The 27,952-nt window shown below is 37.2% G+C and overlaps 1 protein-coding gene across 5 annotated transcripts in view; it reads right to left on the reverse strand.

The window, feature by feature from the left end:
- ATF2 (activating transcription factor 2) overlaps positions 1-27,952 on the reverse strand; it is a 99,957-nt gene that overhangs the window by 37,464 nt on the left and 34,541 nt on the right. For 2 of the 5 annotated variants that reach the window (XM_004701437.2, XM_045294122.1), the window contains 7 exons: positions 23,908-23,977; positions 15,208-15,304; positions 11,174-11,292; positions 10,906-11,034; positions 8,848-9,026; positions 8,175-8,289; positions 5,335-5,421 (listed from right to left, as the gene is read on the reverse strand). In XM_004701437.2, the coding sequence (XP_004701494.1) occupies positions 5,335-5,421; positions 8,175-8,289; positions 8,848-9,026; positions 10,906-11,034; positions 11,174-11,292; positions 15,208-15,304; positions 23,908-23,977 (796 nt within the window). Of the gene's footprint in view, positions 1-5,334; positions 5,422-8,174; positions 8,290-8,847; positions 9,027-10,905; positions 11,035-11,173; positions 11,293-15,207; positions 15,305-23,907; positions 23,978-25,708; positions 25,898-27,952 lie in introns of all 5 variants that reach the window. The other 3 variants (XM_045294127.1, XM_045294141.1, XM_045294134.1) reach the window with 3 other exon arrangements.

Raw genomic sequence — 27,952 nt, forward strand, 5'->3', positions numbered from 1 at the left:
ATCACGTTTACAGTGCTCTCTGAGAGCACAATAACAAGTTCGGTCCGCATAATCACGTTTACAGTGCTCTCTGAGAGCAAAATAACAAGTTCGGTCCCGCATAATCACGTTTACAGTGCTCTCTGAGAGCACAATAACAAGTTCGGTCCTGCATAATCACGTTTACAGTGCTCTCTGAGCACAGCTGCTCGTGTCCCTCGCCTGTGGCTGGAGGGGATCTGCCAGAGCTTTAACGTGACTAGAAACTCTGCGCATGGGTTTCGGGCTCCCACTGTCCTCCTTGGCCTTCTATGAACTGGGTGTTCACACTTTCAGCTGACACTTTTCCCTTCATCACATCTGGGTTTTGTGATTGTCATCTTTGGATCACACAAGTTGGTGTGCTTCTGCCATGTGGACTTAGCTGACTCCTCACTTAGATGGCTGCTTGTCTGAATACAAGCCTGTAAGACCCCAGACACTCTTCCATTCGACATCTGGGCACCATCTTTCTTCACCACACTTTGCTACTGTAGCACCCTTGTCTTCAGTGATCATTTCTGAAGGTGAGTATCGAGCAGAGATATCGTATATACATTTCCTATTGATTATTTACACTGTTGGCAAAGAGCAAAGCTTTGTAATATGCTTTCTTATGTCTACCATTTATATTGTTAATATAATGCCTAACAGAGGACTGAAGCTAATACTAGGTACCAAGTAACTATGTGGAGCTCCTGGGTGGTGAAAGTGATGAAGTGCTTGGCTGCCAGTGAAAAGATGACCGACGGGCGACTGCTTCTGGAAGACCATGGCTACTGACAGCCCGAGCACACGTCTACGCTGACCCTCGACCGCCGTCACCACGAGTCCAAAGCAACTGGACAACAACTCTCCTTTGTTCTTTGCTTAATACTAATTACCTGCTGATTTCCTATGGATATCATCAGTATTTAAAAGAACTATCCTCAAACTGGTGTAAAAAGTCTAAGTGATAATTATAATGATATTTTTAAAAAGAAAAAAATTCAGCTCTCTTCTTAGGAAATTAGGAACTTTTTAAAGGATTTGGGCATAAGAGAAAACTCAGAAATTTAAATTTAATAGCTATTTTATTTTAAATATGAAGAATTCGAATTTCTAAAACTTTAAAGTGGCTTAAGAGTAATGGATGACACAGCCCAGATGAAAATTAAAATACCTACCTCCTGACTGACCTTAACTCTAGACCCTCCCTTTAAATAACACTAATTTCTCAAGAGTTCGAAACACAAGAAGATGGATTTTCCCATATTTTATCTTATGTAACATTTACTAACTTGTATATTACAGAACTGGCTGGTTTCAGTTGTAATACTCCTAGCCACCACCAGGAGGAGAAAGAGTTTGTTAAAATGTCATTGCCAAAACAGAACTAATGACAAGTAGGATTTTACTCCCAAACCACTCATTCACCTAAATAAAGTACCAGTAACCAAAGTCACCATACTAATAACTCATACTCACCTATCTCAAAACTTAATACACGATCATCGTAACCAAAACAGGCTACTACTGGACTGATGACAGACACAGACACCAGTGGACCAGAGTTAGGAACCCAAAAGTACATCCATCTATCCTTGGAGAGCTGTTTGTTGACAAAGGGTCGAGATACTTTCAATGGAGAAGAGATAGTCTCTTTAACACATGGTGCTGGAAATTTTGTTTCCTGCTCGTGAAAAATGCCACAGACACCATTGTGATGTTGAATACAGCTTACAAGGACAATGCTATGATTAAAACTCACATGTATGAATGGTTTCCAAAAAAGGTGAAATGTCAATTGATAACAAACCTTGTTCTGGATGTCCGTCAAGTTCCCGAATGGATGAAAATGTTGACAAAATTCGTGCACTTGTGCTCAAAGACCAACGACGATCACTGAAGTGATGAGGAAGTTCTCTGGACTCTCTTGGGTCTCAGTTCAGCGAATTTTAAGGGAAGGTTTGGGAATGAGAAGGGTTGATGAGAAACGTGTGCCTCGGGTTCTGACGGACCAGCAAAAAGAGCTTTGACTGGAAACATGCTGGGCTTTCAAAGAACAGCTCCAAAGCAACCCAGACGTTTTCCCCAGGGTCTTTACTGGTGAGAGACATGGTGCTATTCTTACGACCCCAAAAGCAAGCATCAATCAAGCCAGTGGAAGGCACCATCATCACCTCGCCTCAAAAATGCTCGTCAAGTGAAATCCAAGATCAAGACAATGCTCATTTGTTTTGATGTGGAGTTTGTTCCACCAGGTCAGACTGCTAATCAAGCTTTCTATTTAGAGATTCTAAAAAGATTCTGTAACAGTGTGTGACAAAAAAGGCCTGATTTGTGGCAGATGGGTCAATGATTTTGCCACTACAACAATGCACCCACTCATACAGCCATCTCAGTATGCCAGTTTTTTGGCAAAAAACAGCATGCCTCTTTTGCCCCATGCACCTGACCTTGCTCCACGAGACTTCTTTTTGTTTCCATGAATGAAGAAGGACATGAAAGGACAGTGCTTCGATGATGTAGAAGAGGTGAAGAAAAAAATGAAGGAGGTGCTGTCAGCCATCCAAACAGATGAGTTTGACACATATTTCCAAGAATGGAACTGAAGACTTGACAAATGTATTAAGCGTAATGAAGAGTACTTTGAAGGTGATACAGTTATTTTGGGGCAAAAAAATTAAACACAGCTTTGAAAAAATTTCTGGTTTTTGTGGGGTACCCCCTTGTACAAACACGGAAGACAAACTAGATTACTGAGACCTCCTAATGATTAGACACTTCCATACAGCAAAAGATTTCACCAAAAGAATAAAAAGAGAACCCACAGACTGGGCAAAAACGTTTTCCAATTACATTTCAGACAAGGGACTCTAAACGTTAAAGAAAATTGTAACACTTCAATAAGAAACAAATTAAAAAATAGGCAGAAGATATGAATGACTACTTCAACAAAGAAGATAAGCAAGTGGCCAAAACTATATGAAGAAATGCTCGTGATCATTAGCCATTAACGATACAAAACAAAGCAAAAAACAAAACAAAAAAACCCAATGTGCTATCATCTTATTTCATTTCTCATGCCATTAATTGCAAGGTTAAAAATAAAAACAGAAAACAACAAATGCTGGTGTGTGTGTACACACTGAAACACTCATACAATTCTGGTGGGAGTGTAAAATGCTGCAACAACCGAGAAAAATAGCATGGCACTTCCTTAAAAATATGGAATTTGAAAAGCCATATGACCCAGCAATCCCAATACTTGGTATATATCCTAGAAAAATAACAGTTGCAACACAAACAGATATACACATACCCATGTTCATCATAGCACTAGTAAAAAAGATAGTAAGAACTTAAATGCCCATCGATGGACTGGAGAAATTATGGTACACAAACACAAGGGAATACTACAGAATCTTAAAGAATATCAATGTATCAGCAAAACATTTGTATTGCTGATACATGGGTGAAGCTGGAGAAAATTATGCTGAGTGAAAAACATCAAATATGGTATGAAATCACAATTGTAAAGCGTCAAAGAACATTCTTTGCTGGTCCCGGGGTTCTCCTGGGATTCAGGAGAGAGATGGTAAAGGACTGGGTTAGCTTGAGTGAAGCCGAAAGCAATAAGCAGGAAGAGGGAGACTGGCAATAAGTGAGGGAGGCAGCTGAAGGCAGTGGGAGGGGTTCAAGAGCACGAGGGAGCAGAAGAAAATTCTGTCAATCCTGTAGTTAACAGTGATCTATAAGGAGATTCAAGGATAGACATGCAGGTGTGGGAGTAGGAGTATACTCACAAATAGATGAGGGTATTTGTGCATGATATGTACCTTTGCTACAAATATATCCATTGAGTACGGTGGGGCATATGGGGCAAAGTTAGGATAATGCCTTAGGCATAAGCAAACACTTGTGAGACAATGGGTCACTAGGCGGGAACACTATGGTAAATTAGTGTAACATACTCCACAAAGATTTTGTTCTACCAGTGTGATTGACCTAACAAACTATGGGAGATATATTGAAAAATAACTGCTTAAGAATATAGTCAGAAGAAAACTATTTTATTTATACATTGGCTACTGTAGTAATCTACTTGCGATTTCAGGACTTTTGGTGAGTAGTGACTGGGGTCTTAAAAGCTCACGAGCAGTCCTCTAAGGTGTAACTATTGGACTCTGTCTGGAGGAAAGAGAAATGAAGAAAATTGAAGATACGTGGAAATAATTAGTCCAATGGACTAACGGACCACCTGAACATCACAGGACTACATGAGTATCCATGACCCAGATACTAGAACACCTAGATGGTACCTGGCTACCACAACCACCTGCTCTGAGAGGAAGTAAAATGAGGAACAGAATTCAAAATCCTAACAAACCATTTAATGTATTAAGTCTTCATCCTGGTGCCTGCTGAATTGGAGGTTTAGCTCTCAGCAGCCCCTCTCCTGGCAGGATTCTCTCTACTCTACAAGCTGCTTTCCCCAAACCAAGAAGAGATTACCTTTTCTGTCCTGCAAACAACTCTTATCAGGGCAGCCAGTCGCTGCCCAGGAGGTGCACGTTCTGTGTACCCTGAGTTGGAGATGCCACTTAGGTGGCCTGGTCTGGCACACTACTGATGCCTGTGCCCCAGTGTCCAGATGCCATGCTCAGACCATCTAAATCTCCTGCCCATCACAGTGCGGTCGGGCAGGGGCAGAGCTCCAAGGGGAGAGGGGCCCTTTGTCCCTTGCTTGGAGTAGAAGTCTATGACTGGACTCCTGGAGGTCCCATGGGGTCAGGGTCATACACACCTGCACCAGCACACTGCAGCTGAGCAGTGGGGGCCCTCGGCCTGACCCTCTACCAACCTCTGGTGCAACGTATCTGAGGCTCAGATCAGCTATAAGAAATACCACCGTTTTCAAGCTTGGCCAGGAACTGCCGCAGAGTAAAGTAGTTTCGATTGTTTATTTCCCAATTACGCAGGTACTTCCAAACTCTGTCTCTGACTTCTTGACTGTGGCAAATTCTTTCATTAAATAATTATGTTCAAAATAATAACCTTCTTTTGACTACTGAATTAAAATGAAGTTGAAATTCACTTCTAGAAATGTCACATGGCATGTATGTATGGGAGGGCTATTCCAGATTTTTTAAAAATGTAATTTGGTCATTTCTGCATATATGTAAATGCATTGTTTACATGGGTGTGCTACTTTTAAAAAGTATACTTTTCTAAAAGGCGACCCATATTGTACTCCACACAGACGTTAATTAATGGAAAACACTAATTGAAACGAGGCTCAAGCGAGTTAAAAACCAACAAAATGGTGTTTACCATTTTTGCTTCTGACTGTACAGGTTGCGGGGAAGAAGGACCCGGGATCCCTGGAACACTAGGCACCATGGTGACTGGCCGAACAAGCTGTAGAAGAGACAGTGGAAAAGAACTGCTAGAGCATCTACGCACAATGAAAACGCTGTTTGATCTGTGCATCGCCTACTGGGATAATCTACGTGTGATTTCAGGACAAGAAAACTGTAAATTTGTTTTCAGTTGATTACATCTCCACCCACAAACTGTGATAATCTTGTGTCAGACGATTTCTGCAAAAGTTGCTTATTTTCCCTATCTTTAACTCTTAGGTTTTTTTCTTAATGAGTCCTTCTTATAAAAGCTCATAATATTCAAAGTGATTGATGCAGAATTTCTCAAATATGCCACACATTTTGAATTTGGGAGGATTGTCAGAGCTTGTAACAAGCAGGCATCAAAAGTAATCTCAATCAACTCCGAATTCCTGAAGCATGTGAGTAGAAGTTCTTTGGTAAGTTAATGTACCTCATAATGACAACGAAAGAAGCTGGTAACCTCTAATGATTTACTTTAATAATAATCTGAAACAGCTGTTTCCATTTTGGTTTTAGCCTATTAAAAAGAAAAGAAGAAACTAACACTGCTGAGCAATTGATTATTATAACGAAAGTGTATTTATTTTTTCATATCAAGTTGAAACCACAGTTACATTCAATAACACACCCATAAAACCTCAAGTCCAGAGTAAGACTATTTTCTCCCTTAAAAAAATAAACAATTTGTAAATTATCAAGGGCTCATGAGGGAGGTGGGACCGGGGAGGGAGGTGGGACAATGAGGACCTGATGCCAGGGGCTTAAGTGGAGAGCAAATGTTGAGAACGACGAGAGCAATGATTGTATAAATGTGCTTTACACAATTGATGTATGTATGAATTGTGATAGGAGTCGTATGAGCCCCTAATAAAATTATTAAAAAATATATACTGTAAGAGGCAGTAGTCTGATATTTGAGTCTCTCAAACAATGCATTTTAAACAATGAAGTTCTTCTTCCAGAAGAACTTGTTTATCTAAATTAACTATCTAAATTAACCTCAATGTCAATTCTAAAATTGACTTTACGTAGATCATTTGGGAGAATTAGTTAATAAAGGCCAAAGTTAACATTAATATTAATATTCTTGAGAGCATACTCTAAGCCCAAAGTGTTGGTTTTATAAACAAAGCTTTTAACAATACTTTTTAAGTAAATAAGGAACCTCTGAAGCACTCTGGGTTGGGTGTTGGACTGATAACCAAAGGTCAGCAGCTGCTCCAGGAGAAAGGATCACGTTGTCTGCGCTTATAAAGATGTACACTCTTGAAAACTCTACATAAGGCCATTATGAGTTAGAATTAATTCAATGCCAGTTAGTTTGGGTTTCTTTGGTATATACTAAATTAAGGAGACCAGACGTCCCGATTTTTGGAAAGAATGCACGACAAGCTAGGTTATATGGTTTTTGGCTGCCGTGTGGCTACTTCGCCAGGATCTGAGCTTTATCAATGGTGTCCCGCCTTACCAATGTTAAAATCTGGTCACCTTATACTAAATGGTTATATTGTACTGCTCACCAATATTTATCTATAAAGTAGAGGTAACATGTACTGCATTATTAGATGAATGACTTGGGCTTCTATTAAGAAGATATTCAAGAGGTGGATAACAGATTCAAAGAGTATTCTATCTTGAAAACCGCAAAGTAGTACATCTTAAATAATTTCAGATGGAAAGGGAAATAAACCCTACACAGCTGTGCTGGATCCCCAAGTGGCTATAATGATGAAAACCTGGGATGGTGAAGACATATGGGAAGAGTTTGAATAAAACTGTTCTATAAAATGAGTAAGAAAAGTTTCTGAATTATAATTCTAAAGAATATGCTTTTAAAGGCTCACAGAATGATTATTATTAAGTAGATCTTTAACTTATAATTTTGTCCGTCTTTCAAATTTTCATTGCGGTCACAAACATGTCAAAACACTTAGCATCTGGGTCTTCCCATAGGGAACGGTTTTGTCAAACATTTCGGATGGTTTCGATTTTAACATGCTTGGCTATCACAGGAATTTTGTAACCCTGGTTTGACCATAAAAGTTCCCACAGTGTGTTTTAAAACACAATCTATACAATCACTGAAATAACACAGAGTTAACCGACAGGTGTTCTTTACTTTTTACATTTAAAATGCCTTTATTTAAATGGTAAATGTTGTATTTTACTGAAGACACAATGCCACTACTTGCCCTTTCAATCTGTCAAGTTTATCTAAAATATTCCTGTCTCTTCTGTTTCATGAACTAACACGATATAGAATGTAGGGAAAGTCAATTTTATAAACATTATTAAATAATTCCACATGTCAAACCTTGGTGAAATGGTTAAAATTACATGTGAACATTAAGTGTGGACACACAGACCATGTAAGACAATGGGTTTAACGGGAGAGAGGTTTGCACGGACTTTTGGCTAAGATTAAGTGCAGTATCTGGTTTTCTTAAATTTTTTAAATTATTATCTACATTAACATTTGAAATGCTACAATCTATTCAAATTAAAGTGGGTTCACTAGCAATAAAGTTGTCCATATTACAAATAATTTTTTTAAATTTAAGATTCTTAGGGGCTGGAAAATTGTTTTCTATCCAATTATATTTGTCAGAAATGATATCTGCTATTCCCCCAAATATCAGTCAGTAAGTACTCTTCAGTACTATTTTGCTGGATTTAATTTCATAAGAAAACCAAGCAACCCCAGATATATTCTCTGATCATACTTTAAGTTTTCCTAAAAATAAAAAGCTTAAATGTCAAACGTACTGGAACTGCAGCAGGAACGTGCACATTGGAACTTGTGATTGATGCAGGAATAGCGACAGGCATAGTTTGCCCATTAGGAAGATGTAACAGAAGAGGAAATGGGCCTGGTACGGGGCTAGGAGAAACAAAGAAAGGAAACCCACATCAAAACGCCTCCTCAGACACAACAGTACTTTTACTGCCACAGCATTCAACAGGAAATTTTCTAACTGCACCGAAACTGCAAATTTAACTTCCAATTGCCTTTTAAATGCATCCACACACATGGCAGGGTAAAAATAGGGGGAACTAGAACTAGAACTAGTTACGTTACAAATCTGCAATCTGTAAAACGAAAAAAAAAATTCTCGCCATCAAGATCTTGAGAGATACCTATGAGAATTGAAAGAAATGCTTTCTGGTGATGAAGTTTACATAGTTCACATGAAACATGAAAATAAGAGATCATGTAAACTTACATTCTATCATGATCTATATTATAAACAGTTTTAGATGTTTATATGTCAATCTACTTAAACATACATATATATATATATATTTTACATAAAGAAAACTACGTAAGCACTTTTTCCAAGAGTCACAGCATAAAAGATCTAACCCAAACACAACACACACACAGAAAGCCCTGAGGTGATCATTTAAATCACTGAATTGATTGGCCCACATCACTTACACAATTGGCCTATTGGAGGACGGTGCCTGGGTGATGACAGTACTTGAGGTTGGTGAGGGTACTGCCTGCTGAATAATTACACTTGAGTCAGAACTTGTGAGCAGCACGCTGGGGACCTGTAAGGATGCTGGACGAACCATAGCTGATGTGGTCTGTGCAGTCTGTGCCAATGGTGCTTCCTATTGAATAACAGGAGAGAGAAAGAGTGGGATTTAGAGACGCAAATTAATTCATGTACTTGAGTGAACAAAAAGTAACATGCTTCTAAAAGCAACCACAAGATAATACTTAATATTACCCCAAAGTAAATTAATGTCTAAAATTAATTGAAAGAACTTAAAAGCAGCTGTCAAAGCTCATATTCAATGCTTAATTCATATTTTAATGTTTGAAAAACGGAATGGTTTTTCAGTAGATCTTGTTTCCCTACTAATCCAGAAGTAAGTCAGAGGGAGCAATTTTGCAATGTTCCGTGAGAATTGTAATAAAATTAAAAATAGTCTATTCTCATGGAGTTACAGGGCAGAGAACCCAAAGGAACCTAAGGGACTGCAGAGAAGAGTAAGCAGGTCCAGGGAGCCTGATGAGACTGACAGAAATTCAATTCATAGCAAGGCCAAGAATTTGTTTTAACTATCAAATTATGATTTAGGTGGGAAAGGTTCACCATGCTCATCATGAGTTTTGCATTCAATCATTTATACACATTTTGCTTCCACGACCCTCAACATAACACTGCTTCTCCCTCCTTTCTTTCTCCAAACGTTTCCCGTTTTCTTTCCGCTTCCTTTCTTAACCCAGTTTCTGGTGTCACAGTTGCCCGTTTGATCTTAAATGGTTGATTATTCTAACAGGGGGTTAGTTCCATTCCAGACATGAAGGGTGGCTGAGGGCCACAGTCTTGGTGGTTCCAACTAATATGCCTGGTCTCTTTTTTATTATTTTGAGCCTGTTGCACATCTTCCCAACTCTACCCAGGACCTTCTAATGTGATCCTTCTAGAGCAGATGGTATTGGTAGCTGGATACCAACCACCAATACTAGTTTTTCAGATCTTGGGGTTGTGAAGACTAATGTTTACATGGCCCATTAGCCCACTATGATTGTCCATTCTGTTTTTCTATTTTCATCATTCTTCTATCCTCCAGACAGGGAGAGACGAGCATTTGCACCAAAGACGGCTGACCATGAGCTTTCAACACCTGAGTTGTTACTAAGGAAAACAGGATGTCGTCTTTGTTAACTATGTTACACCAATTAACCTTAGTGAGAAATGCCTAGACATCTCTTAAAGTAACACAAAGGTTTGTTAATCTCAAGTAGCTATACCTATTTCTTATAATAAGAATGTCTCACTATCAAAGACCATGTAAAATGGGTTTCTGAATGTAAATTTTTAAAATTGTTTAAAAGTGAGCTCTTTACAAATTAAAGAAAACAGAATTGGTAGGTCAGGACTTTTAGAGGTGGTCTTTCCCCAAAAGTTTTATCTTGGGAAACAAAGAGATTAAGGGCATTATCTACTGCTCCTTAACTAAGCCACTACAACCACCACCACCACCACCACCACAAAAAGCACACCAAACCCACTGCCATATAGTTAATTCCGATTCAGAACATCCCTAGAAGACAATATGGAAATACTCCTTCGGATTTCTAAGACTGGACATCTTGTCGTTCTCCCATAAGCAGGCGATGGATTCTAGCCACTGACCCACTGGTTAGCAGTCTACTGCTTAGCCTGGAGCGCCACCCTGTAGGAGAGAGCAGAACTGCTTCACAGGGAGATCCCTTTTAATTTTATCTAACACAACACTGTTTTCCCCTATAATTTTTCTGTGTAACAAAAAGCTAATTATAAAACTATGTCTTCTTTCCCTGAACTTTCTATAAATATTCAGTCTAACTTTTGCATATTATTATTTAATATTATTTTTAATAAAATCATTACAAGATGACACTGAATTATATAGAATTTATAAGTTTAAATATTAAACGTTACTTGTTATACTAATTTCCCCCCCTCAGTTTGCATCACCAGAACTGTAGAGTTATAACCTTTTCATCACTGGTAGTGGACTCTGGGTGAGGTAAAGGACTATCCTGGGGAGTTGTTTCCACCACAGCGGGCTCCTCGATTTTGCTTCTTATGATAGGTGTTGCAAGAGGGGATAAATCTAGAGGCATCTAAAATGCAAACATAAAGAAAGTGTTAGGAGTTTAAAAATAACTGAGCAGTATGTAACAAAAAGACAGAAATGTTAAATAATCATTTCTGTTCTGGCAGAAGTATTATAATAAATTTTTTTTATCACGAGCAACATACTTTCTTAATGTCATCTTCTGAGGCTTTCTTGAATTCATTCTCAAATGGACTTGCCAACTCATTAAACAAACCCACTTCTTCACAGTTTTTCAGGAATCGTGTTGGTGTTGGGGTTTGATCTGAAATAAATATCAAGAAATAATCACTCAGGCTTAGATTATCGTATAGGGGTTTAAAATGTACCTAGTAAAGTTAACAAATTAGTAGGACTGGCTCAGTCAGCTGTTAATTTTCTCTTTGGTAAGACCTCTTCCTTTAAAGCAAACAAAATTTGGTTAAGTTTTTATTGCATTTCTCAAGGTATTCTCTCCAATTTTATGACCTATAAAAGCAGGAAAGAAGTTCTCCTGGCTCCTTAGTGCACTCCTTCTGAGAAGAGGTGATGAGCATCCTTTACTAGACGTGGACTATTATCATTATCATAGTGGTAAGAATCTCTGTGAATTGACACTTTAAAAATCCTGATTGCTTGAAATATATGCCATCTGAGAACACTAGGACCAGAGCAGGTATGCTCCCGGTAATGTAGCCCTTCAGTAGTTGGTCATCAGCTATTGTAAGAACACGCTTAGGGTCTTTAGTAGGTAGACCAAAATACTTCAAGGAAGAATAGTTTAAAAAAGAATCTTTAAGAAACATACATACACACCAGAACAGAAACAAAAACAACCAAACTGTTCTTTACTACTATCTTTGAAGCAAGTTCTTAATTTTAATGCATTGTATTACATTAGTACAAGGGGCGTTGTTAAAGAGTTACATACCCACGGAATGGTCTGGCTTAACTTTTGCACAGCAGGGTAATTAACTGTTCTTTTACAGAGATGTAAGGGTCTTAAGGCCGACTGAATGCCCAATCATGCTAGGCACAACAATACATCCACTGTGTGTGTAAATGTGCACATGCACTGGCTCTAGGCCAAATGCCAATTATGCCCGTGTTGATTAATAAAAAATAGTAAATTTACTCCCCCACCCCCAATTTAAACCATATTGGCTTAAGGCTGTTTACTCATATTGATCAAAGTAAGGAGCATATTCAAATATCAGTCACTTTAAAAAATACATTTTAGGGTATCATGTTTATAGGTTATATCAGGGGTCTAACCTAAACTAAACAGAAGTATCCAGAGACTCCTGGTTTAAGGTAAAATACTCCCAGTCTCATGAAATTAAAATTTATATCCTCATTAATTATTATAACCACACATTAGCATTACTTATTATTTTCTTTGCCCTTTCCATACACACCTAGAATACTGACATTATTTCAAATAAAAATCAAACTCACTGCCAGCAAGTCAAATTCAACTCATAATGACCCTATGAACAGAGTAGCACTGCCCTAATGGGTCTCTCAGACTATAACTCTTTACAGGAGCAGAAAGCCTCATCTTTCTCCCATGGAGCAACTAGTGGGTTCAAAGTGCTGGCCCTGTGGTTAGCAGCCCAGTACATAACCCACTACACCACCTATATTCACTATACACAAATATATTTAATGCTACAATGACCCCCTACGCTATAATGAGTTTACAGTGACTGTATTATGTCACATTAGCTATAATACCAGTCTGACTCAGACATTATTAACAGGATCACTGAAGGAATACTACTAGGTCATCATTTTACTTATTAGTCTATAATATATCCCCTACCCACCAAAACTCTCCAAAGTCACTAAACAGCAAGGCCCCAGCATACATGTACCAGCTTCAGTCCATCATGATCCAATATACTTTGGCTCTTCTGTTCAGACCCAGCAGCCCTGGCAGTGCAGTGGCTAAGTGCTCAGCTGCTAATCTAGGTCTGCGGGTGCTTGGTGAGAGAAAGACATGATAGCTGATCTCCATCAAGCTGTACAGCGCTGGAACGCTATAGGGCAATGCTTCTCTGTGCTACGGGGTCACTAAGAGTCAGAACTGACACGATGGCTCAGACGTGTGTTTACGTCCATAGTGTTTGTATATCAAAGGTCATTAGAAGGCTCTTGTCAAAATCAAGGAGGAAAGTCTTTAAAATTAAAATAAATATACCATACTTCTACACAAATAATGTAATGAAAATACTAGGGCACAATTGGCAAAAGCAGGAAAACAGGGTAATTATTTTAATAAATGATTACTATGCTACACTCATTAGGATTGGGAAGAAAAGAGTCAACACAGGCACAATTGTTTGACATACAAATTTATTAATGGTTTAGTCATAAACTATATAACACACACCTCATGCATTATATTTATAAAGTAATGCTACACTATGCATCTCAACACATACTAGTAAACATATAGTCAAAGTGCTGCACTTGGTCTCCACTGTTTTATAGTATTAAATGTAAAAAGATAGGAGAGCAATTCTCAGAAACCATTCTCAGAACACTTCCTGAGTTAAAGACAGCAGAGAAATGGCTCTAAGACCGCAGGTTTCAGAGAAGCAAAGCCCTTCACGCTTAGGAGAGGGAACTTTGCAGGCTGCTGTTTTGCTGCTCAGTTTTTTGGGAAAGGGAGCCATTCTAGCTCTAAAGACCTGATGATTGGCAATCTGACAAAAAGCACATAGATTAGCTCTGCTCTCCTCTAGCGTCCTTTTATTTATGGAGCTGAAGTTATGTTTAATGTTCTCTCATATTTTTCCTAAATAAAATTGTTTGTGATAGTTATTAACTTTACCATGCCCTCTAATTTTTCCATTTGAAGATTTTGATAAGTGAAAGGACTGGAAGAACCATCTCATATTTGCCTCATCATCTCTCTAAAGTATCACATATGACAATTTGATTTCTACCTTGGATAATAATGTAAATGTATTACTAATATTTGGTCTACAGGTATAATTTCAGCCTTAAAATAGCACAACTTAAGTCTTAAAAGAGAAAAGGAGAGTATGTGTTTTTTGCCACCAAATGGTTTAGTTTTATCATAATATTAATTTATAAAATATACAGATGCAAAAAAAATATATATATACAGATGCAGTGAAATTAACATCGTATATGTATATGCATATATATAGATATGTGTGTGTATATATATATATCTAAATACCATGGAAAAGCAATAAACTGATGCATGAATTTTCAAGTACTGTGAAAAATGAATATATGTTTAGGTGATGGTGTTATGTCCAAGGGGCCAACAAACAAAAGAGCAATCTAAATATAGACCTTCTCGTGGCACTGTTGAGTAAGCAATGGACTACTAACTGGAGATCAGTGGTTCAAACCCACCAGCAGATCCAAGGGAGAAAGATGAAGGTTTCTACTTTTGTAAAGATTCAAAGCCCTGGAAACCCTTCATAAGATCACTACGAAGTAAACTGACTCGATGTCAGTATGTTTGACTTTTACTGAGCTAACTTTAGTAACAAATGCTTCATTTGAAAAGAAATATTAACATAATCCTAAAGAATATATCTACTCTGTGTGTGTGTGTGTGTGTGTGTGTGTAGCACTAGAACTGACTGTGGTTGCACAACTCATTTTAAAGGTGATTTAACCATGAGGGGTGGATGCTCTAAGACAGACGTGGTTCTGATTCTATAATTCCCTTGACATGACTGAACAACTGAACTATTCAATTGTATGATATGCAAACTGTAGGCCAATAAAAACTGTGGGGGAAAAATGAAAACATACCTACTAATTGCACTTTCTCCAATAGATGGACCTTGATCATTTCCTATCTTTATATAGCATTGTAAACAAGTTTCAAGAGAGCTAAAAGAAACATGGGACTAAATACTACATTAGCTCAATTATCAGTTAAAAAGTAAACTCTGGAAATGATATGAACGTTCTAATGAACTTCTATAAGACAAACATTTAAATCTGTATTTGAAAACCATACAAAAAGTAAAATGAATGGCCAGAACGAAACATGGAAATGTAATGGGTAAAATACATGTTGCCAACATTTACTGCAAATGAAATCATTGGAATATCACCAGACTATCTTATTTATAGAGAATACACAAAAATTGTGCACAATCCAGGTGAAATATGTATATAAGCTATAATAAAAGCATATACTAACCAGCCACAATGACACTGTCATTACGTGCTGGACCAAATTTCAGTGTCATCTCATGTTTATGTTTATGGACAGCCAAATGATCCTCGTTGGTAAAGCGCTGTGGCAAAAAGTTTTAAAATATAGTTAAGATTTTCATTTTGATCAAATTAAGTAAAATGATAAGGAAATTCATTTCCACAACATGTAAAACCACCATTAACAGTGAAATAGCAGCTTGTTAACAATAAAGGAATTTATCATTGTTAGTATAAACACGCTAGATTTTAAGTAACCAGAGAAGCCCATTACCCAAGAACAAGCAATACTGACATAATAGCTCACACAGCTCATTGAAGAGCATTAAGAACAAAAAACTTGAGACAAAGAAACTTCATATAAATTTTGTCAATTTACACTAAAAATAGATCACTATTAATTCTTTGTCACCACACAGTAGAAATATATACTTCACAACACAATGACTTTTGAAGGAAGCACTGTATTGACCTAGACTTAAAGTTACTTACCATTTTCTAAATGAAAATTGTCTTCTAAGAGAATGCCCTGGGCAAATTTAAGAAGGAAACCATGCTCTATGCTGCCATATCAAGAACAAAAGGGACCAATACAGTGAAACGGCAACCACTACAACAACGCAGTTCTTTTAAAATTAAACCTAAATTAGCTCTTACATTTTTAACTTAAAAGAGTCAGTGGTTTTTTAAAAATCACTTTGATTCTGGTACTCATATATGAAATATGAAGCAAAATTATATTCATTTTTAAAGTTATACATCACACGCCCCCCCCTACTTAAACTTAGTGGGCCCTGCATGCAAAAAGCAACATGTATGACCGTAGCACAATAAAAGTATTTTTTAAAACAGCTCCTATGTGTGAATATCAACTTTAGTTAAGGAATACTTTACAACAGAAAATAGGGAGCAATTATAACAGAAAATAGGGTGCATTAACTTTTTGTTATTGTATAGCAATAATGGTAAAGTGCTAACTTAAGACCCCTAAACATACTCTATAGTCTATAGCCTTATAAATAAGAATGTTAGAACTGTATATATTTGGATGTAGCTCACCCTAAATATCAAAATTACTTCCTTTTGTGGTCCCTCCCTATCATGTGACTAATGATAGCCACAGGGTATCCTTAGAACAATGTAAGAGGTTTATTTTCTTTTTAAAAAAATCATTTTATCGGGGGCTCTAACAGCTCTTTTAACAATCCATTTACCCATTGTGTTAAGCACATTTGTACATGTTACCATGATCCTTTTCAAAACATGTTCTTTCTACTCGAGCCCTTGGTATCAGCTTCTCACTTTCCCCCCTCCCTCCCCCACCTTCCCACTCTCATGAACCCTTGATAACTTATAAATTGTTATTATTTTCATAGCTTCCACTATCCACTAGCTCCCTTCACCCAAGTTTATGCTGTTCCTCACCCTGGGTGGATGTCGGTGGGTGGGGTGGGGGGGAAGAAGGTTGTTATACGCCGATCATTGTGTAAAAGAATTTTTCATTATGCTTTTTATCTAGACTTTTTTTTGGTATAAGAGCTTTATTTTTTATATTTTTGTTTGTTTTTAAATTACTTTATTGGGGGCTCATACAACTCTTATCACAATCCATACATACATCTATTGTGTCAAGCACATTTGTACATTTGTTGCCATCATCATTTTCAAAACATTTGCTTTGTACTTGAGCCCTTGGTATCAGCTCCTTATTTTTTCCACTCCCTCCCCCACTCTCCCTCACCTTTGATAATTTATAAATATTATTATTCTATGTCTTACACTGTCTGATGTCTCCCTTCACCCACTTTGCTGTTGTCCATCCCCCAGGGAGGGGGTTATATGTAGATACTTGTAATCAGTTCCCACTTTCTACTCCATTGTCTCTCCATCCTCCTGGTATTGCCACTCACACCACTGGTCCTGAAGGGATCTTCTGTCCTGGATTCCCTGTATTTCCAGTTCCTATCTGTACCAGTGTACATCCTCTGGTCTAGCTGGATTTTTCAGGAAGAATTGGGATCATGATATTGGAGGAGTGAGGGGGAAGCATTAAAGAACTAGAGAAAAAAAAAAAAACTAGAGAAAAGTTGCATGTTTCATCGTTGCTACACTGCACCCTGACTGGCTCGTCTCCTCCCGGTGACCGTTCTGTAAGGGGATGTCCAGTTGCCTACAGATGGGCTTTGGGTCCCCAATCTGCACTCCCTCTCAGTATTCAGTATCATCCTTTAAAAAAAAAAAAGTCCAGCTAGACCAGAAGATGTACACTGGTACTGGTAAGAGCTAGAAACAGGGAATCCAGGACAGATAACCCCCTCAGGACCAATAATGAGAGAATACCTCTATCATCCTTACTGTCCCTGAGTGGTTTAAGGGCTCAGCTTCTAGCTGAGAGGTTTGAGGCCAACCTTGAGGGACCATAAAAGAAATGCCTGATAATTTACAAAAAACAATGATTAGAATAATTAGAAAACAATGAAAAATCTACTCTCACATACATAGGGTTTGCCAAGAGCAGGAATCCGTTTGAATGCAACTGAAACAAACAAACAAAAACGCATCCTTAGACCAGCCCTCCAGTCCTCTAACTTAAAGAAATTAAACTCATTTAGGAGCTAGTAGTCTACACAACACCTTGGTTTTACTATTCACAGGGGTAGGTCTACCCTGTTCAATAGGGTCGCTATGAGTCAGAAATGACTGCTTGGCCGTGTGTTGTTGTTGTTTTTATGGATGCCAGTGAAGGCCCAAAATCCTTTTGCAGAGTCCCCACTTGGATTAAGACTCCATTTATTTCTCCTGGTCCATTGACCAGGAATGGGAATAGTCTTGTCCTCATGGAAAGAGGATTACTGCAAATATAGTTAGGTTAAAATGTAATATATTGCCATTTGTTTTCCCTTTTGACCCATTTTTAACTTGCTCTAGTTATTATTTTCTACTTCCTTTTGAAGATTTTCTGTGTCTCATTATGCTGTTCTTGGGGAGGGGTATGAATTTCTTTAAATGAAATCCAGGATAGGAAAATCTATAGAGACAGTAACTAAATTAGCAGTGTTTAGGCTATGGCAGGGGAGGCTGGGGGGAAATGGGGAGTTAATAATAACGGATAAAAGAATGAAGGAATGGTCTAAAATTGTGGTGATAAATGCACAACTTTTTAATACATTTTAACATTTACTGTATGGTATGTGAATTATATGACAATAAAACTGCTTTAAAAAAAAAAGAGAACAAGAGAGCCTAATAGAGACAGAGAAACAGATGGGCCACTGGAGAGAGATGCGCTACAAGGGAGGCACACATAACAGATGACTCTCCAGCAGCCCAGAAACACTAAGGATGATAGTTGTTTAGAAATTGAAAAAGTCAGCCGTTCATACCCACCAATTGCTCCTGTAACCTACTCCTATGAAGATCCCAGTCTTGGAAAAAGGGCTTAGAACTGATTCTTCCCAGTAGAGTCATGTTTTAGGAATCAGAATCAGAACAAATCTGAACTTTTAAAATTATGGTGAGCAGACCAGAAAAAAAAAAAAGACAAATCAAATCCCTGCTAGAAACTTAGTATCTCTCTTAGAAAATTAGGGCAGTGTAGTTTTTACATAGCAAACACATCTGTTGCCATCAGATTTTGAGCACAATCAGAAACAATGGTGCCCTACTCAAAATTAGTGCAATGATCCAATCTCATACATCAGTCTCCCGACAGGGCTCACTATGCTGCTCCTGTGCTTCCAGTCTTGAGTCCAGCCTTAACTTTTCCTGTTACTGTTATCGTCTGAATCACCTACATTTAAAAATTCTGGTCCATTCTGGCTTTGGTTCTTTGGCCATGACTCAACTGATTTGAAGCCCTGCTTGGGTAATCTTATCTCTGGCATCAGTTCTACTTTGTCCTATAGGGTTGCTATTGAGTATAAATCCACTGGACTGTATCCAACAAAGAACAGAAACCTAAAGAGGTCAATCAATCAATTTAAAAAGGCTCTCCTAGAGGCATGGCAGTGAATTTAAACTTCTACCCCTAAATCATAAGATAAATTTCTGCTCTCTAAAGCCAGTCCCTGATGACAAAAAGCTTATATCTTTTCTGAAATAAATGTCATATGTAAGCATGGTATAGTATTAAATAAAATTTAACAAGTATCTTTTCCATGTAAATTAATAAATTTCCTTTTCACATTATTTTTTAACTACCTAGGGCACTTAATCTTTACTTAATGATGATATACTTGATTAAATAAGATGGGGGGAAATTAAAGCTTTTTCATACATTAAGGAAAATAATAAAGCAACTCACTAGTTCTATCTCTGTTATAGCTGCACTAGGTAACTAAGATATGACTATCCCACGCACACACACCAACACACAAATATAATTTTCAAATGTTTCACAAAACAGTATTTACAATTGCTTTGTACAATTCTCTTCATATTCATTCTCTATCTCACTTTAACAAATTCTAGCTGGTACCCACTAAATTGATCCACAATCTATTAATGGTCATGGTATGACTTACTATTTGAAAAGCATCTACAAGATTTCTGTAACATTGACTAATGGATAAAAATTCAAATACATTCTTATTTATTTCATTGAAAGAAGAAACATCTCACAGTAGTAACATCCAGCCAGGGTAACATAGGTATAAAACACCTCAAAATCATTCAGCTAGGTAACAAGGGCTCAAGTAGAAAGAAAATGTTTTGAAAATGATGATGGCAGCATATGTACAAATGTGCTCTTTAAAACTGATGCACGGATTGTTGTAAGAGCCCCTGTGAATTAAAAAAAAAAAAAAAGAGCCCCTGTGAATTATAGTAGAGCTTAAGTTCTGCACACTTATTCTGTAGAAGGGTACAGATGACAGTGAAAGCCCCAAATCCATTTGCAAGCTCCCACTTGTAGTGAGCCTCCACTGAATTCCCTCCAACCACGGACCAGGGTGCAAATGTCTTGCTCTCCGAAAGAGTGCATTGGAAAGGAGATTAACTGCAGTTGTAGTTACGTTAAAATTTAACGTTATTATTTGTTTTCCTTTCATTTTAAATGTTTTAGTTTCTATTATCTTGTGCTTTCTTTTGGATTAAAGTTTTTCTATTTTATTTTGCTGTCATTGCTGAGGTTTTTTGTATGATTGTCTTTATATGCAATCCAGCGGAGGAAAATCTAGAGAGAGTAACTATAGTTCCTAGGAGCCCAGGTAGAGTACTAGGTTACGAATTGGCCTGCTAACTGCAAGGTCTGTAGTTTGAAACCACCAGCTGCTCCTTGGGAGGGGAGACAAGGCTTTCTACTCTCCTAAAGAGTTACTGTCTCGGAAACCCTCAGGGGCAGTTCTACGGGGTCACTATGAGCTGGAACTGACCCCAGGACAGTGAGTGTGGTTTTAGTTAGTGTGGTCGGGGAATGGCAGCGCAGGTTGGGAGTAATGGGAAGCTAATAATAATAGGTTAAAAAAATAAAAAGGTTCTAAAATTGATTGTGGTGATGACTGCACAGATCTTTTTAATATATTTGAAGCACTGAGTTGCATGATACATGAATTATATGTCAGTAAAAAAGCATAATTCAGCAAGGTTGCAGGATACCAGGTTTATACACATATATGTGTCTATATACTAGCAGCACACTGCTGAAAATAAATAAATTAGAAAAAGAACGGCACTTAACAATAACATCAAGTCATAAAATATTTAAGAATAAACTTAACAGACGACATCGGTGAACGCGACACTGCAGATGACAAACCATTACCAAATGATATAAAGAAGGAAGAGACTCTAACACGGAATCATTGTTAAGCTGTCAATTATCTCCAGATTAATGTACAGATTCAACATAATCTCAAAGTACATTTGGGGGGGGCGGGGGTAGAAAAGGTTATTCTTTAAAATCCTATGGAAACAGAAAATAATCTAGTTATCCAAAGCAATCTTGTAAAACGGATTACTAAATGGAGAACTAAGTCTATGTGACTTAAACATTTATTATAGTAATCAAATCAGTGTGGTGCTTGAATAAAAATGGAAAGATCAATGAATGAAACAGAACAGAACCCAGAGATAGACATGTATAAAATAATGTGATTTTTAGTAAAGAAGCCAAAGCAATTTAATGGGGAAAACAACTAGGGATGGTAAAATATCTGAAAAACAAAACAAAACTTCACCCTACCTCATTCCATACAAAAGTTAATTCAAGATGGAACTGAGATCTAAATTATTTAAGTTTTAAGAGGAAAGCAAAGTAAATTGCAAGCTATCTTTGTGACACAGGATAAGCAAAAGTTTCTTAGACATAAAAAAGAAGAAAACAAGTAAAACTTTATTTAAATTAAAAACATCTACTCATCCAAGTACATACTGAAAATTAAGAAGCAAGTCGTGAGCTGGGAGGAAATATTTGCGAAGCTTATCTAACAAAGGACTAGCATCCAGGATACATAAAAAACTTCTACAATTCAATGATTATTATATAAGCAACCCAATTTTGAAAAAAGTACAAAAGATTTATAAAAAACACAAAAGAATGTACACATTTTTTAAAAAGGTACACAAGTGTCCAATAAACACATTACAAAGTGCTCATCCTGTCACTCAAGGTTCAGTATAGCAATAATGAAACTCACAACCTTCCTCTAGTTCTTAAACGCTTCCTCCCCCCAGCTATCATGATCCCAATTCTACCTTGCAAACCTGGTTAGAACAGAGGATGCACAGCGGTACAGATGGGAACTGGAAACGCAGGGAATCTACGACAGATGGAACCCTCAGGACCAGCAGTGACAGTGGCGATACCGGGAGGGAAGTGGGGGTGGAAAGGGGAAATCGATCACAAGGATCTACATGTAACCTCCTCTCTGGGGGATGGGCAACAGAAGGGTAGGTAAAGGGAGATGCCGGGCAGTGTAAGATAAGATATAATAATAATTTATAAATTATTAAGGGTTCATGAGGCAGGGGGGAGCGGGCGGGAGGGGGAGGGGAAAAAGGAAAATGAGCTAATTCCAGGAACCCAAGAGGAAAGTGAATTTTGAGAATGATGAGGGCAACAAATGTATGTGTGCTTTACACAACTGATGTATGTATTGTGATGAATTGTATGAGCCCCAATAAAATGATTTTAAAAACAAACAAATAAATAAGTATCAATAGCCACCACCACCACCACCCCACCCCCGCCAAAAAAGTGCTCATCCTTTCATTAGTCATCAGGAAATATATGTTAAAAGCACAATGAGATCCTAGTATGCGTACATGAGAATGGCTAAGAATAAAACAAAAAATGGATCAAATGTTGGCAAGGATATAGCACAAGATCTCTCATACACTGTGGGTGGGAATGTATCATCTATTCCCTAAAGGATCATCTATCCCCTAAAAATTAATTTATGTTATCCAACCACGACTCTTGAAGCTATCTACCCAAGAGAAAACAAAGCCTGCATCCATAAATAGTGTGTACACAAATATTCATAGCAGCTTGAATTGTAATAACTTAAACGAAGGGAGGGATGTCCATAAACAAATGAACAAACAAGTTGTGAAATAAATGTCAAAAAATAAGCAATAAAAAGGAATTAACTATTGATCATACAACAGCATGGAGGAATCTTTATGTGCAGTGAAGCAGCCTGTGAAAAGTACACACTGTATGATTCTACTGATGTAGAATTATAGGAGATATAAACTAATCTATAGTGATGGTAGGCAAATCAGGTTGCCTGACAAAGGCCAGAAGGGAGGACATTTGGGGTTCTAGCTATGTTCTAATATCTTGATTATGTGATAGGTACATACACCTATCAAAAGTTACCAAAAGTACACTACTAACACCTCCAGTTTACTGTTGATCAATTACACTTAAATTTAAAATATTAATAAAAAAGAAATTAAGTACCTTAATGACTTACAGTCTATATATTTAAGTACTTTGTCATTTTCTTCTTCTTTTCTAGTGTAAGTAAGGTGTGCTGGTGGTGCAAATGGGTAAGGGTTGGGCAGCTAACCTCCAGGTTGACAGTTCAACCCATCAGCTTCTCCATAGGAGAAAACAGGGCTGCTAGCTCCCATCAAGATCTACAGTCTCAGAAACTCTATGGAGCAGTTCTACTCTGTCCAAAGGATTACTATGATTGAGAATCCACTTCATGACAGGGGGTTTGTTTTTACTGTCTACCATTATTTTAAGAGTAAATTAATTATAACAACTATCTACAACCAATTAATAATGGCATGCTCTGAAGTTAAGGGGTTAGACTTAAAAACATGAATACATTAGTGATATTGCCAGAGGTCAATATGAGTTAATTCACAAAGTAAAATTAGTTTCCTATAAGATAATGTATAATTTATTTCCAATTAAGTTCATCAAAGATTTTCAACCAACAATGGTAAAATTAGCATCCTTTTAAACCCTGGATTTCTATTTAGGGCTTTCTACCACCTTTCTATGGTAAGATTATAATCCACAACCACACCTTGGCCAATATTAAATTCTATTTCCTTAAATTCAGATATATTATTGAGGAAAAAGGAGAATTTCTTTCCAAAACTTTTCTGAGTTATATTCATCTCAACTCTAAAATTTTACAAAACAGCTCAAGAGAAAATTTTAAAATGAGAACATTTTCTGTCATCAGTGTGTTTGTGAAAATATACAAAGGAATGTCTACATTACCTGGCCACACCCAGGGGCAGTGCATAGAAAGGGTTTGTCATCACTCATATTCCACAGGTCCTTGTATTGCCTGCAATACAATAGCAAGAGAGGTCTAAACATTCTACAGTACCTATTTTTAAGTAGCATTTAAAATGTAAATCCTGAAAATAAATAAATAACATGCAAATCTTAGCCCCCAATAAAATGATTTTTTTTTTTAAACTAAAGAAAAATAAATAAATAAATGTAAGTCTTGGATTTACTGGATTGTGTAAGATATGGGGGGGTAATCTATAGGGGGGAGGAAAATAAGGCTTCCTGGGGTTGGGGGGGTAGGGGATAAAGGGGAGCTGATATCAAGCAGCTCAAGGAGAAAGAAATGTTTTGAAACTGGTATCAATTCTTAACACTGCTTGATGTGATTCAACAATGGAATGTTATGCTATCTTTAAGAGCTCCCCCAAAATTGATTAAATAATTAAAAAGTAGAATAAAAAATATAAAAGGTAAATCTTATGATTTAATCTTCACTAGCTCATTACCTTTTTGCACTCCAGAAAGAATCAAGAATCTTATCAGGCAAAATCTCTTTTGCTCAACAAATCCAAAATAACAGACCCACTGCCATGCCATCGAGCCAATTCTGAGTCATGGTGACCCCATACAGGCTTTCTGAAACTCTAAAATCTTCATGTTTCTCCCAAAAAATAGCTAGTAGGTTTGAACTGCTGTTAACAGTCTAATGCTTAAAAGCATCTACCATACACAAATTTTACTCATTTAAAAATATTAAGCAAATAATATGCAGTCTTTCAAGGATCATACCATATAGTTAAGAAAATAAGGAAGTGAAGTTTTCTCTCCAGTTCAAATTTTTCTCTAGTTCAAATTCTTACCTAGTAGCTAACCATTTCTATAAACCTCCAAATCAACATCTCTGCAAGCAAACCCTCATATACGTCAGGAACGTGCCCCTTTTTCTACATGGAAGCATGATGGAAGGCTCAGAGGGAAATATAAACCATTCCAGTCCCAGGAGCTCTGTCCTCAGAGCAGAGAAGCTCTGAGAGTATTAACATAACACAAGCTTTATTTCTCACTTGGGTCTCCAAATCCTAGATTAATTGCTTGCTGGAAATAGTCAATCCACAGCAAATAACTCTGCCTTTGCAATACTGCAACCAACTAACTTCTCTGGGTACCACCCACGGCTTCATCAAAGCAAGGCAAGTCCTCATTACCAAATTTCTCAGCTAGACTATTTTAATAAGTTCTTTTCTGGGTTTTCCTCCTCCTGTTTCTCCCCTCTAATTAATTCCTTCACTGTCCAATCTGTCTATGGCAAACACATAAATTGTCTCCCTAATACTCATTCCTGCCTTCCCCCTGCTGAGAGAGCCCTGTTTTTATCCCCAGGAGCAGTATGTCCAGTCTGGGCAAAGACACTTGTTTTTCTTATCTTATAGGTGAGGGTAACCAAGGAACAGTTCTGGACACAAGTCTGCTGTGGATTTCTGGGAAACATCTGACAGAAAAGAAAGATGAAGCTGATGTAATCTACTCTTTTTCCTGCTTTAAATGTGGATGAGTTGCTGAAGCTGCAATAGCCCATCGTGTCATGAGGTGACAAACATTAGGAAAAGCCAAAAGAATCATAATGAAGTTAGTCTTAAAACATGTGCCATCAACAGTCTACATCTGGATTTTCTGAGAATTTATAAGCCTATTTCCATGACTTATCTGTCAGTATGTAGTGTGGTAGCATATATGCTGCTGTGATGCTATGTCACTGGTATGTCGAATATCAGCAGGGTTTTACCCAAAATGAACAGGCTTCAGCAGAGCTTCCAGATTCAGAGCAGACTCTGCAGAAGGAGCAGGCTGGCCATTTCGGAGGAGGGGCCACTGATGAAACCTATGGATGGCAGCAGAACCCTGTCAGATCCCGGGGAGCGCTTCACGCAGTTGTGCAGAGGGCTGTTAGGACTCAGGACTGCCTTGACTGCACCTAACAACATCAAGTGATTTATTTCAGCTACTGCTTGTTCAATCACAAAATTGCATCAAAAGTATTCCTAACTGAAATATCATCCAGAGCAGTGTCACTCTATCAGACTTCTTAAATATAACTTTTACTATGACACCCAACTGCTGAAAACTTTTGAAAGGCCCACTGAGTTAAGAATGTACTCTAGTATTTAAAGCTTCTTCCTTACTTCTCACACACACTCCAGGCAACCACAAATTGTCCGTGTCACATGCCTCCTTAGCTCTTAACATGCTTTTCATGTTCCTTCCAGTTTGTACAACTCTTCTTTTCCAAATTCTACCTTCCTTTAAAGTTTCATACCTCTCATAGTCCTGTCCTGGGGATTCCGAATACAACCTGCTTCCACTAATCACAAACTCATAATTACTTTGTTTTCATAACTCTCTTCCTACTTATAGTTATTTGTATTAATAGTGCCTCCTTATTACCTAGAGTTACTCTAAAAATCTAATCCACCTTTATTTTACAGGAGAAAACTGTAGCCCAAGTTGCACTCTTAGCGAGTGATACAGGTGGGACCAGAGTACAAGTTCAAAGTATTGTATGTTGTTTCTCTTAAATAATCAAAATAAACTGGAAGGGGGTGTCAAAGGACTGATAGGCTTTACTTTTAAGAAAAATAAGGTGGTTCAAAGTAATCACTATTTTATATGTTATAAGCATGTATGCAATGATTATTGAGAAGGTGAGAGAATTTTAAGGAATTATTGATTAAACCTTACATAACAACGAATACAAATTGCTTTGTCCATTATTATGCCAAATGGGCCATAGACAACTGACAATGGTCTCAGGAGGTTTTTGTACTGTAAGTTTCCTTGCTTACCCAATAAAGATTTACCTATACAAATTTAGAAATGATGTAAGACCTACTACTTTGTTTCAGAATGCTTAGATACAAGAATGATCCCAGAGACCAATATATACTCACTTTCTTAAAACTCGAAGGTTTTACTACTATGCTCTGAAGCAGACCCTGAAACATGCACTGTAACTTCCTATCAATGATTTCCAAATCCCCAAAAGTAATTTTTAATGGGAATAATATAGTAACTATATTTGCTTCTTTTCCCCCTAGTTCTGAAAAAAAAAAATCTTCCTTTAGTAATAAAAAAATTACAGCTGTACAAGATCTTGAGAGCCCAAAATGGATACTTTTCAATAATTTTAGTTTCAGATGGTAAATTTAACTAATTACATGAGGGGGCTTCAAAAAGTCTATGGACAAATTCCATTATCTTTTAATTACATTTTCCTAAGAACTATTTAAGACCCCTCATACAATGTAATTTCAACTAAATGAAAGTGTCGATTCCAAGTTTGGAAATGCTGAAACATACGAGCTTCGATTTTCCTTTTTTTTGAAGAATTTTCAGAGTCTCTTTAATGCAATGCCAATTAAATATTCATAAAGCTAGAGATGTACCTTGACCCTTATTTCATATATCAAAACTATAAAAAATCAAGCCACATTGGATCAAGTCATATTGGACCACACAGCTAACTGTGAAAGATAAATCAATAGTTCCTAGATGAAAAACTAGAAGCAATCTCCATGATTTTGGGGCAAACAGAGGTTTCTTAAGACAGACACAAAAGCAATAAACATAGAAGAAAAAAAATTAGAAAAAAAATTGACTCAGTGCATTTTATTCTTTATAAATTATACTTTAGTAAAATGTAATAAAGTGAAGAAAAATAATATATCTAGCTAAATACTAAGAAATAAGATAATAAATGTATAGGTATCACCACCCAAATACAGTGTTCTAAGAAATCTTAGCGAGATCTCTGATTTGAGGGTATATAAGAAAGGAAATCAAAAGAAAGAAAGACTTTCTAAAACAGACTGAACCTTACAGGAGGACTCTCGGTAGAGGTGGAGTAAGAGATTTAAATAAAGTGTGGCACATAGTATACAAGTAAGGAGTTCTTTTGATAGACAAGTTATGCAACTTGACAGTTAAAAAAGAAAATCTTAATATGATCACTGTTTGTTTTTTACGGTATGTC

This window comes from Echinops telfairi, unplaced genomic scaffold (assembly GCF_000313985.2).
Source record: "Echinops telfairi isolate 266 unplaced genomic scaffold, ASM31398v2 ScPeMD7_3;HRSCAF=10, whole genome shotgun sequence".
NCBI lineage: Eukaryota > Metazoa > Chordata > Mammalia > Afrosoricida > Tenrecidae > Echinops > Echinops telfairi.